The sequence below is a fragment of the Symphodus melops genome (assembly GCF_947650265.1).
Source record: "Symphodus melops genome assembly, contig: SUPER_20_unloc_5, whole genome shotgun sequence".
NCBI lineage: Eukaryota > Metazoa > Chordata > Actinopteri > Labriformes > Labridae > Symphodus > Symphodus melops.
The window spans coordinates 49,603-66,420 of NW_027636783.1; the positions used below are offsets into that span (position 1 = coordinate 49,603).

Here is a 16,818-nt window from a genome sequence, read left to right on the forward strand (position 1 = left end):
CCTCGGCCCTTAACCAGCTCCTCCCACTTTCTAAAATATGGTCATATCCTGTCAGTTTATCAGCTCTGCATCTGAAATTCTCTTTGTCACCCCCTACTGGACGAGAGCAAGAATGCATGTGTGGTGCTTCATGTTTAACTTCAATTAAGCTTTGTGTGGGTGTGTGTGTGTGTGTGTGTGTGTGTGTGTGTGTGGGTGTGTGTGTGTGTGTGTGTGTGTGTGTGTGTGTGTGTGTGTGTGTGTGTGTGGGTGTGTCTGTGTGTGTGTGTGTGTGTGTGTGTGTGTGTGTGTGTGTCAGACAGCGGTGTGTACAGGTGTCCCTGTGGTGTGTGTGGGGGAGGGAGAGTGTGAGGAGGAGGAGGACAGGGAGTGTGAAGAGGAGGCCTCTCTCTGCAGCTCCTCCACCCTCCTCTGCAGCTCCGCCCGGAGGGTAAGAAGCTCCTTCAGGCTTTGATGCACTGGGACCTAAAACACACAAACTGAACCCTTAAAAAAACCCTGAATAATCTGTAAATTAAGGCGGGAAACATTTTAAGAGCTAACGCCTGGTTCACACGGCAGCATAATTACGCCGATTTTGGCCCCGATTCTCCCCTTCCGATAATCTTAAAGACGCCCCGATCATAAAATAATCTTACAAAATAATCCTGCTGTGTGTTCAGACCGCTTTCATCTGGTCGGAAGAATGTCGGGACCACTCCGATCTCAAATCAGGGATATTCAACATGTTGGATTGTTTTGGCCCGATCTCTCATCATGTGCTCTCTAAGGTTTGGGAAATCGTCCGACAATTTTAAAATCCTGCCTTGTGAACCAGCCTTAACCCTTCTACCTGTGGTCTCATGAGACGGTTCTACCTGTGGGGGTTCTACCTGTGGTCTCATGAGACGGTTCTACCTGTGGGGGTTCTACCTGTGGTCTCATGAGACGGTTCTACCTGTGGGGGTTCTACCTGTGGTCTCATGTGGGGGTTCTACCTGTGGTCTCATGGGGGTTCTACCTGTGGTCTCATGAGACGGTTCTACCTGTGGTCTCATGAGGGGATTCTACCTGTGGTCTCATGAGACGGTTCTACCTGTGGGGGTTCTACCTGTGGTCTCATGAGACGGTTCTACCTGTGGGGGTTCTACCTGTGGTCTCATGTGGGGGTTCTACCTGTGGTCTCATGGGGGTTCTACCTGTGGTCTCATGAGACGGTTCTACCTGTGGTCTCATGAGGGGATTCTACCTGTGGTCTCATGAGATGGTTCTACCTGTGGTCTCATGTGGGGGTTCTACCTGTGGTCTCATGAGGGGATTCTACCTGTGGTCTCATGAGATGGTTCTACCTGTGGGGGTTCTACCTGTGGTCTCATGTGGGGGTTCTACCTGTGGTCTCATGAGGGGATTCTACCTGTGGTCTCATGAGATGGTTCTACCTGTGGGGGTTCTACCTGTGGTCTCATGTGGGGGTTCTACCTGTGGTCTCATGAGGGGATTCTACCTGTGGTCTCATGAGATGGTTCTACCTGTGGGGGTTCTACCGGTGGTCTCATGTGGGGGTTCTACCTGTGGTCTCATGCGGGGGTTCCAGCGTGCGTAGTAGCTGCTCCACAGCTCCAGATGTCTGGGGGACACCATGGGATACAGGACGTGGTTTTGGTAGTCCATGTAGAAGGGGTTAGTGAAGTCCTCTGGTTGACTGTGGGGGGTTTACAGTTATTACTCCTCCTATCTGTCATATCAGCAGCTTTACATTTAAATATGAGTTACCTGTTAATGTAGGACCACAGGGACACTGTGAGGGTCTGGACCTCCTGCACAGAAGAGGGATGAGTCAGAGAGTTAAACCTACAACCTGCAAACCCCCCCCCCCCATCATCACAATGGTTGGTACCTTGGCCGCCCTCTCCTGCTCGCTGTTATAGAGGAATGTACCAAACAGACAGCTGTACAGGTGATCCAGCACGGTGATCAGGAACAGCTCGTTAAACTCAAAGGCTGCTGGGAACTGTAGTCACAGGAAATGGGGGGAACATGAGCGACTGATCATAAATGTTGGACAAAAAGAAAACAGGAGGTGAACACACCTGTCGGGTCATCTGCCACACACAGTCGATGAACTGGACGAAGAGTGGCGAGCGCTCAGAGTTAGCGTGGTTCTCATCTCCATGACCCACACGCTGAAACACACAACACAAGCTGAGACGCTTTAACCTGAACGTGGACGAGGCGCCCCCCCCCCCCCCGTCCTCAGAGGCGTTACAGAGGAGAGACAGGATCAGCTGAGCCAGACTGGTCAGACCACCAATGGCGTCTGGCGGTGAGTCATTCAAACGCACCCGCCCAACAAAGAGGAGAGTGGCACCCGTTCAGGTGAGGCAGGTAACACCTTCACACTGACTCATCCTGTAAGGAGAGGCAGACCGGCTCTCTGACGCTCGAGTACGGCGCCCGTCTCCTGCACGCTCAGGTGATGCAGCGTTACAGACGTTTATCAGTACGAGTCAATAACATCGTGTTTACACATCAGTTACAACGACATGATGGTTTATCAAGACGTTTGTCTTACTGCAGAGAACTTGTGTCCAAAGCTGATCCACTCCTTCTCCAGCAGCACCTGCAGACACAAACACTTTGTTAGATACCATAGAAGAAGAGTGCAGTACATCCGTCTACCTGTAGGGACTCTACCTCACCTGAAACCCTGGCAGCGTGCGGTAATAACTGTCCAACATGAGCATGCTCAGAGAGGTGAGCTGAGCCGTGCGGTCCCAGCCGTCGCTGCAGTGAACCACCACCGACGTCTTCCCCGACTCCAGCTTATCTGCCACCTTCGCCGCTCCGGCTAACAGCAGCTACGGCGCACAGGGACACGGCTCATCAGTTGTATAAGTGTCATCTTTGGTGGTCAAGGAACAGGAAGTCGTATTTTTTACCCGGATGTACTCGAGCCAGTGCGTCTGGTCGATGTTGGAGTGCCAGTGAGCTTCGTCGATGGTCGGGTAAACCAAGTCCTTCACCTTCCTCAGAGACTCTCGGATCACGTGGATGTTGGGGATCTCTAGGAAGTTCAGCTCCACGTTCGTGTAGAAAGTCTCGCTCTCGAAGCCGCCGTCTTTCGCCTGCCCGGGGGGGGGAGGGGGAGGAGTTACAGGGCAAGGCGTGAGAGTATATTTCAGATCAATTTAAACAGGATGAAGCAGGTCGTGAACTCCCGCAGTCAGAGTCACCTGTCACACTGCACGTTAGAAACACAAACAACGATGAGCTGTGACATGACCTTGAAGCTGTGACATGACCTTGAAGCTGTGATATGACCTTGAAGCTGTGATATGACCTTGAAGCTGTGATATGACCTTGAAGCTGTGATATGACCTTGGAGCTGCGAGGAGACTGAACGCTCTGTTTTTATTTACAATGTTTTTAAAGTTAAAGTTTAACATCTCGTAAGTTTGCTTCAAGTGCGTTCAAGTCGCTGATACAGAAAAAAAAAGAGGCACAGTGACCTTGTTGGTGAGCGCCACGCTGCCCTGCCGGGCGTCAAAGATGCTGAGTTTGTGCGACTGAGCGTTGGCGTCCATGATGATCTGCAGGAAGCGTTCGTCCTCTTTGCAGCGGCGGTCTGACGGGCCGACTAACGGCTGGCTGCAACGCACAATGGTGGCCTGAGACTCCGGATGGATCCACGACAAGACCTGCGGGAGGAGCACAGCCCAATGAGGATTCATTCGCCGCTGGAAATAGTCCGTTAGCATCCGTTACACTAACCCAGAACATTGTTCATTTCTAAGTGTTTCCCCTGGGGGGCTGGCCTGGTGGGGAGGGGGGGGGACTAACCGGTATCCTGTGCTTGACTCTGAACGTGGCTACTCGTCTGATGTCGTCGTCGCTGATGTTGGTGGGGATGACGAGGGTGGAGGGGTAGGTGTCACACAGCTCGTAGCTGCTGTTCACTTTACTGATGGTCCAGCTCTCATTGGGGAGACCCTGAAACAGACACGTTAAAGCGGGGGGGTCGAGCCCTGCGTCATGTTTACGTCTTTATACTGAAGCAAAGAGGCTCAGCTTTGTTTACACGATGACCTCTTATATTTAGTCATTTAATATATTTAACTTTGCCAGCTCATTACTCAGATTTACTTTAGATCGGAAAAATTAAATCAAAAGTTTAAACGTAAAGTGACATCATCAGGAGTGTGTTTGTAAAGATGACATCATCAGGTGTCAGTTTGTGAAGATGACATCATCAGGTGGCAGTTTGTGAAGATGACATCATCAGGTGGCAGTTTGTGAAGATGACATCATCAGGTGGCAGTTTGTGAAGATGACATCATCAGGTGTCAGTTTGTGAAGATGACATCATCAGAAGTGTGTTTGTAAAGATGACATCATCAGGTGGCAGTTTGTGAAGATGACATCATCAGGTGGCAGTTTGTGAAGATGACATCATCAGGTGGCAGTTTGTGAAGATGACATCATCAGAAGTGTGTTTGTAAAGATGACATCATCAGGTGGCAGTTTGTGAAGATGACATCATCAGGTGGCAGTTTGTGAAGATGACATCATCAGGTGGCAGTTTGTGAAGATGACATCATCAGAAGTGTGTTTGTAAAGATGACATCATCAGGTGGCAGTTTGTGAAGATGACATCATCAGGTGGCAGTTTGTGAAGATGACATCATCAGGTGTCAGTTTGTGAAGATGACATCATCAGGTGGCAGTTTGTGAAGATGACATCATCAGAAGTGTGTTTGTGAAGATGACATCATCAGGTGTCAGTTTGTGAAGATGACATCATCAGGAGTGTGTTTGTAAAGATGACATCATCAGGTGTCAGTTTGTGAAGATGACATCATCAGGAGTGTGTTTACCTGTCGTCTGTACTCTGCTGTGGGGTCGTAAACCTTCCAGCCGTCCACAGGAAACAGTTCTTTGTAGAGGAATGCGAACAGAGGCTGACAGACGAGGACACAAAGGTTACATTTTAGTGTGCATGTCATGATTGTGTTTAACATATGTGGAGAGACAAACTGACCAGGTTATGAGAGAGAGGGAAAGCGTGTTTGGCGATCAACTCCACCACATCTGGATGGTGCTCCTCTGTCTTATAGGCGAACCGCGGACTCCTCATGTCCTGAAGCATTCAAAACACCACAGACAAACTGAATTAGGGTTACAGAGATCTCTGAGAATGTCTCATTCATCACTCAGATGATCCTTTAATGTTCTCAGATGTTCTCTGATTCAGTCTTCCAGAAATACCATCTCTTTTGTTGGTGAATAAATCACAGACGAAAGATGTCATGAGGACATTTATTCACAGGATTGTACGCAGGTGCACGGATGTTTGCATGCTCTCCCCGTGCATGGCGTGGGTTCTCTCCGGGTACTCCGGCTTCCTCCCACAGTCCAAACACATGCTGGTTAGGTTACCTGCTGACTCTAAAGGTGTGAATGTGGCTTGTCTGTCTCTATAGCCGTTTCCACTGGAGGAAGTGTCCATCAGAACTATGGCCTTTTTTGAAGAACTACATGTTTCCACCAAATCTACCAGGGTACACATGTTGTTCTGGGGTCTAAAAAAGACCCGGCTCTTTGTTATGTACTTTCTAAAGGTCCAGGGACCTTTGACAACTGGGCATGGGGCCCCTGCAGAGCTGAAGGCCTCTGATTGGTCAGGCACAGCAGGTGACAGGCAGTACCTTTATTTCAATCATTGTTTAAGTGTTACATCTATAGTTTTTTTAATCTCTTCAACTTGTTTAGTTTTCTTTTAAGTCATTCATTCATTCATGGAGGTACAATAATTTGGTTTGACTTTGTATTGTTTGTATTATCATGAGGGGCTACTCTATCTCTCCATTAAAAGACATACTGAAATACAAAATATTCAAACTTTTGATGACTGACAATTGTTTTCAAAAATACCATTTCAAAATGAGCCTACACACAATAGAACCATTAGTTCTATGAAGAGAAGTCCCTGAACCTTTAGTTCCTAAAGAGAAGCCCCTGAACCTTTAGTTCCTAAAGAGAAGTCCCTGAACCTTTAGTTCTTTGAAGAGAAGTCCCTGAACCTTTAGTTCCTAAAGAGAAGCCCCTGAACCTTTAGTTCCTAAAGAGAAGCCCCTGAACCTTTAGTTCCTAAAGAGAAGCCCCTGAACCTTTAGTTCTTTGAAGAGAAGCCCCTGAACCTTTAGTTCTATGAAGAGAAGTCCCTGAACCTTTAGTTCTATGAAGAGAAGTCCCTGAACCTTTAGTTCCTGAAGAGAAGTCCCTGAACCTTTAGTTCTATGACGAGAAGTCCCTGAACCTTTAGTTCCTGAAGAGAAGTCCCTGAACCTTTAGTTCTTTGAAGAGAAGTCTCTGAACCTTTAGTTCTATGACGAGAAGTCCCTGAACCTTTAGTTCTATGAAGAGAAGTCCCTGAACCTTTAGTTCTATGACGAGAAGTCCCTGAACCTTTAGTTCTTTGAAGAGAAGTCTCTGAACCTTTAGTTCTATGACGAGAAGTCCCTGAACCTTTAGTTCTATGACGAGAAGTCCCTGAACCTTTAGTTCTATGACGAGAAGTCCCTGAACCTTTAGTTCCTGAAGAGGAGTCCCTGAACATTTAGTTCTTTGAAGAGAAGTCCCTGAACCTTTAGTTCCTGAAGAGAAGTCCCTGAACCTTTAGTTCCTGAAGAGAAGTCCCTGAACCTTTAGTTCTATGAAGAGAAGTCCCTGAACCTTTAGTTCTATGAAGAGAAGTCCCTGAACCTTTAGTTCTTTGAAGAGGAGTCCCTGAACCTTTAGTTCCTAAAGAGAAGTCCCTGAACATTTAGTTCTTTGAAGAGAAGTCCCTGAACCTTTAGTTCCTGAAGAGAAGTCCCTGAACCTTTAGTTCTATGAAGAGAAGTCCCTGAACCTTTAGTTCTTTGAAGAGAAGTCCCTGAACCTTTAGTTCCTAAAGAGAAGCCCCTGAACCTTTAGTTCCTAAAGAGAAGTCCCTGAACCTTTAGTTCTTTGAAGAGAAGTCCCTGAACCTTTAGTTCCTAAAGAGAAGCCCCTGAACCTTTAGTTCCTAAAGAGAAGTCCCTGAACCTTTAGTTCCTAAAGAGAAGCCCCTGAACCTTTAGTTCCTAAAGAGAAGCCCCTGAACCTTTAGTTCTTTGAAGAGAAGTCCCTGAACCTTTAGTTCCTAAAGAGAAGCCCCTGAACCTTTAGTTCTTTGAAGAGAAGCCCCTGAACCTTTAGGTCTTTGAAGAGAAGTCTCTGAACCTTTAGTTCTATGACGAGAAGTCCCTGAACCTTTAGTTCTATGACGAGAAGTCCCTGAACATTTAGTTCTTTGAAGAGAAGTCCCTGAACCTTTAGTTCCTGAAGAGAAGTCCCTGAACCTTTAGTTCTATGAAGAGAAGTCCCTGAACCTTTAGTTCCTCAAGAGAAGCCCCTGAACCTTTAGTTCCTGAAGAGAAGTCCCTGAACCTTTAGTTCCTAAAGAGAAGCCCCTGAACCTTTAGTTCCTAAAGAGAAGCCCCTGAACCTTTAGTTCTTTGAAGAGAAGTCCCTGAACCTTTAGTTCCTAAAGAGAAGCCCCTGAACCTTTAGTTCCTAAAGAGAAGCCCCTGAACCTTTAGTTCCTAAAGAGAAGCCCCTGAACCTTTAGTTCCTAAAGAGAAGTCCCTGAACCTTTAGTTCTTTGAAGAGGAGTCCCTGAACCTTTAGTTCCTGAAGAGAAGTCCCTGAACCTTTAGTTCTTTGAAGAGAAGTCCCTGAACCTTTAGTTCCTAAAGAGAAGCCCCTGAACCTTTAGTTCCTAAAGAGAAGTCCCTGAACCTTTAGTTCTTTGAAGAGAAGTCCCTGAACCTTTAGTTCCTAAAGAGAAGCCCCTGAACCTTTAGTTCCTAAAGAGAAGCCCCTGAACCTTTAGTTCCTAAAGAGAAGCCCCTGAACCTTTAGTTCTTTGAAGAGAAGTCCCTGAACCTTTAGTTCCTAAAGAGAAGCCCCTGAACCTTTAGTTCTTTGAAGAGAAGCCCCTGAACCTTTAGTTCTTTGAAGAGAAGTCTCTGAACCTTTAGTTCTATGACGAGAAGTCCCTGAACCTTTAGTTCTATGACGAGAAGTCCCTGAACATTTAGTTCTTTGAAGAGAAGTCCCTGAACCTTTAGTTCCTGAAGAGAAGTCCCTGAACCTTTAGTTCTATGAAGAGAAGTCCCTGAACCTTTAGTTCCTAAAGAGAAGCCCCTGAACCTTTAGTTCCTGAAGAGAAGTCCCTGAACCTTTAGTTCCTAAAGAGAAGCCCCTGAACCTTTAGTTCCTAAAGAGAAGCCCCTGAACCTTTAGTTCTTTGAAGAGAAGTCCCTGAACCTTTAGTTCCTAAAGAGAAGCCCCTGAACCTTTAGTTCCTAAAGAGAAGCCCCTGAACCTTTAGTTCCTAAAGAGAAGCCCCTGAACCTTTAGTTCTTTGAAGAGAAGTCCCTGAACCTTTAGTTCCTAAAGAGAAGCCCCTGAACCTTTAGTTCTTTGAAGAGAAGCCTCTGAACCTTTAGTTCTTTGAAGAGAAGTCTCTGAACCTTTAGTTCTATAACGAGAAGTCCCTGAACCTTTAGTTCTATGACGAGAAGTCCCTGAACATTTAGTTCCTGAAGAGAAGTCCCTGAACCTTTAGTTCTATGAAGAGAAGTCCCTGAACCTTTAGTTCCTAAAGAGAAGCCCCTGAACCTTTAGTTCCTGAAGAGAAGTCCCTGAACCTTTAGTTCCTAAAGAGAAGCCCCTGAACCTTTAGTTCCTAAAGAGAAGCCCCTGAACCTTTAGTTCTTTGAAGAGAAGTCCCTGAACCTTTAGTTCCTAAAGAGAAGCCCCTGAACCTTTAGTTCCTAAAGAGAAGCCCCTGAACCTTTAGTTCTATGAAGAGAAGTCCCTGAACCTTTAGTTCTTTGAAGAGAAGTCCCTGAACCTTTAGTTCCTAAAGAGAAGTCCCTGAACCTTTAGTTCCTAAAGAGAAGCCCCTGAACCTTTAGTTCTTTGAAGAGAAGTCCCTGAACCTTTAGTTCTATGAAGAGAAGTCCCTGAACCTTTAGTTCTTTGAAGAGAAGTCCCTGAACCTTTAGTTCCTAAAGAGAAGTCCCTGAACCTTTAGTTCCTGAAGAGAAGCCCCTGAACCTTTAGTTCCTAAAGAGAAGCCCCTGAACCTTTAGTTCTTTGAAGAGAAGTCCCTGAACCTTTAGTTCCTAAAGAGAAGTCCTTCACAGAGAAGTCTCTGAACCTATAGTTCTTTGAAGTCCCTGAACCTTTTGTTCCTGAAGAGAAGTCCCTGAACCTTTAGTTCTTTGAAGAGAAGTCCCTGAACCTTTAGTTCTTTGAAGAGAAGTCCCTGAACCTTTAGTTCCTGAAGAGAAGTCCCTGAACCTTTAGTTCTTTGAAGAGAAGTCCCTGAACCTTTTAGTCCCTCAAAGAGAAGTCCCTGAACCTTTTTGTTCTATGAAAAGAAGTCCCTGAACCTTTTAGTACTTTGAAGAGAAGTCCCTCAAAGAGAAGTCCTTGAACCTTTTAGTCCCTCAAAGAGAAGTCCCTGAACCTTTAGTTCCTGAAGAGAAGTCCCTGAACCTTTTTGTCCCTTAAAGAGAAGTCCCTGAACCTTTTAGTCCCTCAAAGAGAAGTCCCTGAACCTTTTTGTCCCTCAAAGAGAAGTCCCTGAACCTTTTTGTCCCTTAAAGAGAAGTCCCTGAACCTTTTTGTCCCTTAAAGAGAAGTCCCTGAACCTTTTTGTCCCTTAAAGAGAAGTCCCTGAACCTTTATTTCCTGAAGAGAAGTCCCTGAACTTTTAGTTCTAGCGACGTTTGGTCAAAACTGGGCTTATATATCAGCCCTGTGATTGGCTGAGGACTAGTACCGGCTGTAACCCTGCCTCTTGCCCAATGACATCTGGGACCGGCTTGGGCCTCCTACAACCCTGATAGGATAGCGGAATGGATGAAGTGTGTGTGAGTATTTGAGAGTCACCTTGCAGACCAGCTCCAGTCCTTTGGTGTTCTCACCCTGGTTTGGGACGCTGAAGGTTTCGTGTCTGCTGATCACGCCAAGATTCACGTCCAGAACAAAATTCTAAACACACAGACTGACTTTAATACAGAGACAGTTCACAAAGCGGTCCTGAGGCCGGGAGTTCAAAGTGTTGTGTGTTCAGAAATCTTACATTAGATTACAAATTGATCCAAATTAAATCAACGAATAAACCCAGGTTTCTGCCTGTTCTGCATGAGTCTGGTTCTGATCCAGGTTTCTGCCTGTTCTGCATGAGTCTGGTTCTGATCCAGGTTTCTGCCTGTTCTGCATGAGTCTGGTTCTGATCCAGGTTTCTGCCTGTTCCTCATGAGTCTGGTTCTGATCCAGGTTTCTACCTTTTCCTCATGAGTCTGGTTCTGTTCCAGGTTTCTGCCTGTTCTACATGAGTCTGGTTCTGATCCAGGTTTCTACCATTTCCTCATGAGTCTGGTTCTGTTCCAGGTTTCTGCCTGTTCTGCATGAGTCTGGTTCTGATCCAGGTTTCTGCCTGTTCTGCATGAGTCTGGTTCTGATCCAGGTTTCTGTCTGTTCTACATGAGTCTGGTTCTGATCCAGGTTTCTGTCTGTTCTACATGAGTCTGGTTCTGTTTCAGGTTTCTGTCTGTTCTACATGAGTCTGGTTCTGATCCAGGTTTCTGTCTGTTCTACATGAGTTTGGTTCTGTTCCAGGTTTCTCAGCCGACCCGTTTAAACTTTCATTGGTCTTTTAAAAACCGTCCTGAGATCTTACCCGGTCTGTGCTGCTGAAGTAGAGTTTGTAGTCTGTGATGGTCAGAGTACCGTTTAGCAGCCCGCTGAACGGACAGATGTACATCACATCCTTCACTGCAAACACAGAGGACATCCTCATCATCATAGAGGTCACACAGAGGTCACACAGAGGTCACACAGGTGACACTGACTCACCTGTGGTCTGGATGCTCTCTCCGGGCAGCAGAGGAATCTGGTTCTGGAACATTTTCCCCTGAGCTCCGTACCTCAGAGCCGGGAGGTTCTACACACACACACACACACACACACACACACACACACACACACACATCAGAGAGACTACAACTCCCAGCATGCACCTGCTAATACACCAGACAGAAGTGAACTCATGGTGATGCTGATGAGGATGATATTTCCTTTAGTCAAAAACTGATGATATGAAATGATATGTTTTGTTATTTTCTGTCACTGATTAGGAGAACACACTGAAGGAGGAGGAGGAAGAGGAAGATGAGGAGGAGGAAGATGAGAAGACATGCAGACCGAAGGAGGAGGAGGAGGAGGAAGATGAGGAGCAGCAGGAGATGAGAAGGAGGAGGAGGAGGAAGAGGAGTGAATGCAGACAGAGAGAGACTTGCCGAAGCATTGGCAGGATGCTCAGAGTCACTGTCTCCATGGTAACACAGCCCCTCATCCAGATAGTCCTGCTGCAGAGAGCCAGCATGGAGGGCGAGAGACAAAAAGAGAGAGGGAGAGAGAGAGACAGAGAGAGAGAGAGAGAGAGAGAGAGAGAGAGAGGGAGGGAGAGAGAGAGAGAGAGAGAGAGAGAGAGAGAGAGAGAGAGAGAGAGAGAGAGGGAGGAAGTGAATCCTGGACTCATACCTCACTGCTGACCTCAGAGTCAGCCTCCAGTTGGACACTTTAATGCATATTGATAGTCACCTTACTGAGCACAGGTCACTTTAATGATAATCACCCTGATCACTCCTGGTTTCACCTTATTGTTTTGGACACTTAATGCTAATCACTGCTCCTTTATGTTGCTGAGCACTTTAATGGTCCAGTCTGCATCTCTGCATTGACTGTTTAATGACTGTACTCACACCTCTGGCACTACCTCAAACACCTCTGTACATGCACATGTAACTAGTTTCTAGAAGGTCAGCACTTTGTTTCTAAGGCTCTTTAACTGTTTACACGTCTCTTTTAATCAGCACATGTTTTTCTCTCCTCACAGGTTATGTACATTATGCTATATAAGTTTAAGTCTGATGCTAATGCTAACTGCACAGGTTTAATCTGTAATTATATCCATCCATCTATCTATCTATCCAACAAACAAACAAACAAACAAACAAACAAACACACCTTATGTCCAGGTGTGTGTGTGTGTTACCTTATGTCCAGGTGTGTGTGTGTTACCTTATGTCCAGGTGTGTGTGTGTTACCTTGTGTTCAGGTGTGTGTGTGTGTTACCTTGTGTTCAGGTCTGTGTGTGTGTGTGTGTTACATTGTGTTCAGGTGCGTGTGTGTTACCTTGTGTCCAGGTGCGTGTGTGTGTTACCTTGTGTTCAGGTGTGTGTGTGTTACCTTGTGTTCAGGTCTGTGTGTGTGTGTGTGTGTTACCTTGTGTTCAGGTCTGTGTGTGTGTTACCTTGTGTTCAGGTCTGTGTGTGTGTGTGTTACATTGTGTTCAGGTGCGTGTGTGTTACCTTGTGTCCAGGTGCGTGTGTGTGTTACCTTGTGTTCAGGTCTGTGTGTGTGTGTGTTACCTTGTGTTCAGGTCTGTGTGTGTGTTACCTTGTGTTCAGGTCTGTGTGTGTGTTACCTTGTGTTCAGGTCTGTGTGTGTGTGTGTTACCTTGTGTTCAGGTCTGTGTGTGTGTGTGTTACCTTGTGTTCAGGTGTGTGTGTGTGTGTTACTTTGTGTCCAGGTGTGTGTGTGTTACCTTGTGTTCAGGTGTGTGTGTGTTACCTTGTGTTCAGGTCTGTGTGTGTGTTACCTTGTGTTCAGGTCTGTGTGTGTGTTACCTTGTGTTCAGGTGCGTGTGTGTGTGTTACCTTGTGTTCAGGTCTGTGTGTGTGTGTGTTACCTTGTGTTCAGGTGTGTGTGTGTGTGTGTGTGTGTTACCTTGTGTCCAGGTGTGTGTGTGTTACCTTGTGTTCAGGTGTGTGTGTGTTACCTTGTGTTCAGGTCTGTGTGTGTGTGTGTTACCTTGTGTTCAGGTGCGTGTGTGTTACCTTGTGTTCAGGTGTGTGTGTTACCTTGTGTCCAGGTGTGTGTGTGTTACCTTGTGTTCAGGTCTGTGTGTGTTACCTTGTGTTCAGGTCTGTGTGTGTGTTACCTTGTGTTCAGGTGTGTAAGTGTGTGTTGCCTTGTGTTCAGGTGTGTGTGTTCAGGTGCGTGTGTTACCTTGTGTTCAGTTGTGTATGTGTGTGTTACCTTGTGTTCAGGTGTGTATGTGTGTGTTACCTTGTGTTCAGGTGCGTGTGTGTGTTACCTTGTGTTCAGGTGCGTGTGTGTGTTACCTTGTGTTCAGGTGTGTGTGTGTTACCTTGTGTTCAGGTCTGTGTGTGTTACCTTGTGTTCAGGTGTGTGTGTGCATGTTACCTTGTGTTCCGGTGTGTGTGTGTTACCTTGTGTTCAGGTGTGTATGTGTGTGTTACCTTGTGTTCAGGTGTGTGTGTGCGTGTGTGTTACCTTGTGTTCAGGTGTGTGTGTGTGTGTGTGTGTTACCTTGTGTTCAGGTGTGTATGTGTGTGTTACCTTGTGTTCAGGTGTGTGTGTGCGTGTGTGTTACCTTGTGTCCAGGTGTGTGTGTGAGTGTTACCTTGTGTTCAGGTGCGATCTGATTGGAGATGGTCGCAGCGATCAGCTGTTTACACCACTCCACATGAGAACCTGAAGGACTAAATGTAAACAAAAACAGCTGATTTATTCTCATACACATTATCATCATGATTCATATTTATAATATTCATTTAAAATATTGTTTTTATTTATTATTGTTTTTACATATGACAGTTTCTGTTTCGCGCGGTTAGCTTTAGCATAATCAGATCTACACACAGGTCTGCATTAGCATCAAGATAACTGTTTGACTGAGCTAATGCTAGCTCGCAGCTCTGTGTTTATAGCTTTATAAAGATAACAGTCTTTATATTGTTTATAGCTTTATAAAGCTAACAGTCTTTATATTGTTTATAGATTTATAAAGCTAACAGTCTTTATATTGTTTATAGATTTATAAAGCTAACAGTCTTTATATTGTTTATAGATTTATAAAGATAACAGTCTTTATATTGTTTATTATAGATTTATAAAGCTAACAGTCTTTATATTGTTTATAGATGTATAAAGATAACAGTCTTTATATTGTTTATTATAGATTTATAAAGCTAACAGTCTTTATATTGTTTATAGATTTATAAAGCTAACAGTCTTTATATTGTTTATTATAGATGTATAAAGATAACAGTCTTTATATTGTTTATAGATTTATAAAGGTAACAGTCTTTATATTGTTTATAGATTTATAAAGATAACAGTCTTTATATTGTTTATTATAGATGTATAAAGATAACAGTCTTTATATTGTTTATTATAGATGTATAAAGATAACAGTCTTTATATTGTTTATTATAGATGTATAAAGATAACAGTCTTTATATTGTTTATTATAGATTTGTAAAGCTAACAGTCTTTATATTGTTTATTATAGATTTATAAAGCTAAGTCTTTATATTGTTTATAGATTTATAAAGATAACAGTCTTTATATTGTTTATAGATTTATAAAGATAACAGTCTTTATATTGTTTATTATAGATTTATAAAGATAACAGTCTTTATATTGTTTATTATAGATTTATAAAGATAACAGTCTTTATATTGTTTATTATAGATTTATAAAGCTAACAGTCTTTATATTGTTTATTATAGATGTATAAAGATAACAGTCTTTATATTGTTTATTATAGATTTATAAAGATAACAGTCTTTATATTGTTTATAGATTTATAAAGATAACAGTCTTTATATTGTTTATTATAGATGTATAAAGATAACAGTCTTTATATTGTTTATAGATTTATAAAGATAACAGTCTTTATATTGTTTATAGATGTATAAAGATAACAGTCTTTATATTGTTTATAGATTTATAAAGATAACAGTCTTTATATTGTTTATTATAGATTTGTAAAGCTAACAGTCTTTATATTGTTTATTATAGATTTATAAAGCTAACAGTCTTTATATTGTTTATTATAGATTTATAAAGCTAACAGTCTTTATATTGTTTATTATAGATTTGTAAAGCTAACAGTCTTTATATTGTTTATTATAGATTTATAAAGCTAACAGTCTTTATATTGTTTATTATAGATTTATAAAGCTAACAGTCTTTATATTGTTTATTATAGATGTATAAAGATAACAGTCTTTATATTGTTTATAGATTTATAAAGATAACAGTCTTTATATTGTTTAATAAAGCTAAAGCTAACGTGTTTAGCCTCTTCATGCTAACACCAAACCTCAGTCAAAATGTGACCGTTTCTTGTCTCGTGTCTCCGGCGGGAACAGGCCGGGTACCCGTCTTTAAAGTGGGATTATTGATTAAACATGTCCTGATTTATTTTTTACATTAAAACCGAATTAAAGAGAACATCTTTCCGAGTTAGAAAGCGAAGTGGTTTATATTTTATAGGAAGTCAAACTTTGCAGAAAAACAAGGCCGCCGTAAATGTCAACATTTTCAGGCAGGTGTGGGACACTTCCTGTTCGCGAGGTAAGAAACTGCCTTGCTCACCTTTCCGGGGTTTCTCCGGTTGTTGCTCCGGAGGTCGGTGAGACCCACGGCTTTCTGTTCGGCCCTGATCCGTCCGAGCCTCCGGGAGCTCCGGTCTGCTTGTCCATCCTCAGCCGGAGGAGAAGCTCAGTGTCCGGGTGAGTCAGAGAGGGAGCAGGGGGTCTGCACGGAGCTCAGAGCTGCTCTTTGTTCCGTCTGTGAAACTGTCACAGGAAGCAGAATCTGTGACTTCTCCTCTTCACAGACTCCGCCTGTTTACAGTGACAGGAGGAGAGGAGGAGGAGGAGGAGGAGAGGGGAGGAGGAGGAGGAGGAGGAGGAGGAGAGGAGAGGAGGAGGAGAGGAGAGGAGGAGGAGGAGAGGAGAGGAGAGGAGAGGAGGAGAGGAGGAGGAGAGGAGAGGAGGAGGAGAGGAGAGGAGGAGGAGGAGGAGGAGAGGAGAGGAGGAGGAGGAAGAGGAGGAGGAGGAGGAGAGGAGGAAGAGGAGGAGGAGGAGGAGAGGAGAGGAGAGGAGGAGAGGAGGAGGAGAGGAGAGGAGGAGGAGAGGAGAGGAGGAGGAGGAGGAGGAGAGGAGAGGAGGAGGAGAGGAGAGGAGGAGGAGGAGAGGAGAGGAGGAGGAGAGGAGAGGAGGAGGAGAGGAGGAAGGAGAGGAGGAGGAGGAAGAGGAGGAGGAGGAGGAGAGGAGGAGGAGAGGAGAGGAGGAAGGAGAGGAGGAGAGGAGGAGGAGGAAGAGGAGGAGGAGGAGAGGAGGAGGGAAGAGGAGGAGGAGAGGAGAGGAGGAGGAGAGGAGAGGAGGAGGAGAGGAGGAAGGAGAGGAGGAGAGGAGGAGGAGAGGAGGAAGGAGAGGAGGAGGAGGAAGGAGAGGAGGAGGAGGAAGGAGAGGAGGAGGAGTAAGGAGAGGAGGAGAGAAGGAGGAAGGAAGGAGAGGAGGAGAGGAGAGGAGGAGGAGTAAGGAGAGGAGGAGAGAAGGAGGAAGGAAGGAGAGGAGGAGCAGACGGGAGGAAGCAGGAGAGCATGCAACATCGAGTCCTCTGATGCTCCTGATTCTTCTGCTCGTCTTTCTGTGAGGAGATGTGATAAATATAAACTTTAAACTTGTGTCCTAATATGAAAGTATCTGTTTATTGATGGTCTGATTGATCTCGAGTGTTTCAGGTAGTTGCAGTTCCCTGAGTGTCCACTAGAGGCTGGCTGCAGTTCATGGAGTGTCCACTAGAGGCTGGCTGCAGTTCATGGAGTGTCCACTAGAGGCTGGCTGCAGTTCCTGG

General features: G+C 44.7%; 1 protein-coding gene across 5 annotated transcripts; it reads right to left on the reverse strand.

Annotated features, from left to right (window-relative positions):
* Positions 1–220: 220 nt before the first annotated feature.
* Positions 221–15,707, reverse strand: mtmr1a (myotubularin related protein 1a). 5 transcript variants are annotated; one of them, XM_079373405.1, is made up of 18 exons: positions 15,553–15,707; positions 13,571–13,649; positions 11,379–11,447; positions 10,936–11,023; positions 10,760–10,854; positions 9,967–10,068; positions 5,018–5,116; positions 4,854–4,937; positions 3,820–3,969; positions 3,489–3,677; positions 2,919–3,104; positions 2,679–2,837; positions 2,552–2,599; positions 2,070–2,162; positions 1,877–1,990; positions 1,753–1,796; positions 1,549–1,681; positions 221–465 (listed from the first exon to the last, which is right to left on the reverse strand). In XM_079373405.1, the coding sequence occupies exons 1-18, from the start codon at positions 15,657–15,659 to the stop codon at positions 295–297; spliced, it is 2,010 nt and encodes a 669-aa protein (XP_079229531.1). In that variant the 5' UTR covers positions 15,660–15,707; the 3' UTR covers positions 221–294. The 5 variants fall into 5 exon arrangements, with proteins under 5 accessions (XP_079229531.1, XP_079229532.1, XP_079229535.1 ...); XM_079373408.1 differs by lacking the exon at positions 221–465 and adding an exon at positions 1,077–1,115 and having other exon boundaries at positions 1,524–1,681; XM_079373407.1 differs by lacking the exon at positions 221–465 and adding an exon at positions 1,452–1,483 and having other exon boundaries at positions 1,524–1,681.
* Positions 15,708–16,818: the final 1,111 nt, after the last annotated feature.

Coding starts and splice junctions, on each gene's coding strand:
- mtmr1a (XM_079373405.1), bottom strand. CDS start 15,659: ATGGACAAGCAGACCGGAGCTCCCGGAGGCTCGGACGGATCAGGGCCG. Junction 10,855..10,935: donor AGAGAGCATCCAGACCACAG/GTGAGTCAGTGT, acceptor CTGTGTTTGCAG/TGAAGGATGTGATGTACATC. Junction 1,991..2,069: donor TGTGGCAGATGACCCGACAG/GTGTGTTCACCT, acceptor CTGTGACTACAG/TTCCCAGCAGCCTTTGAGTT.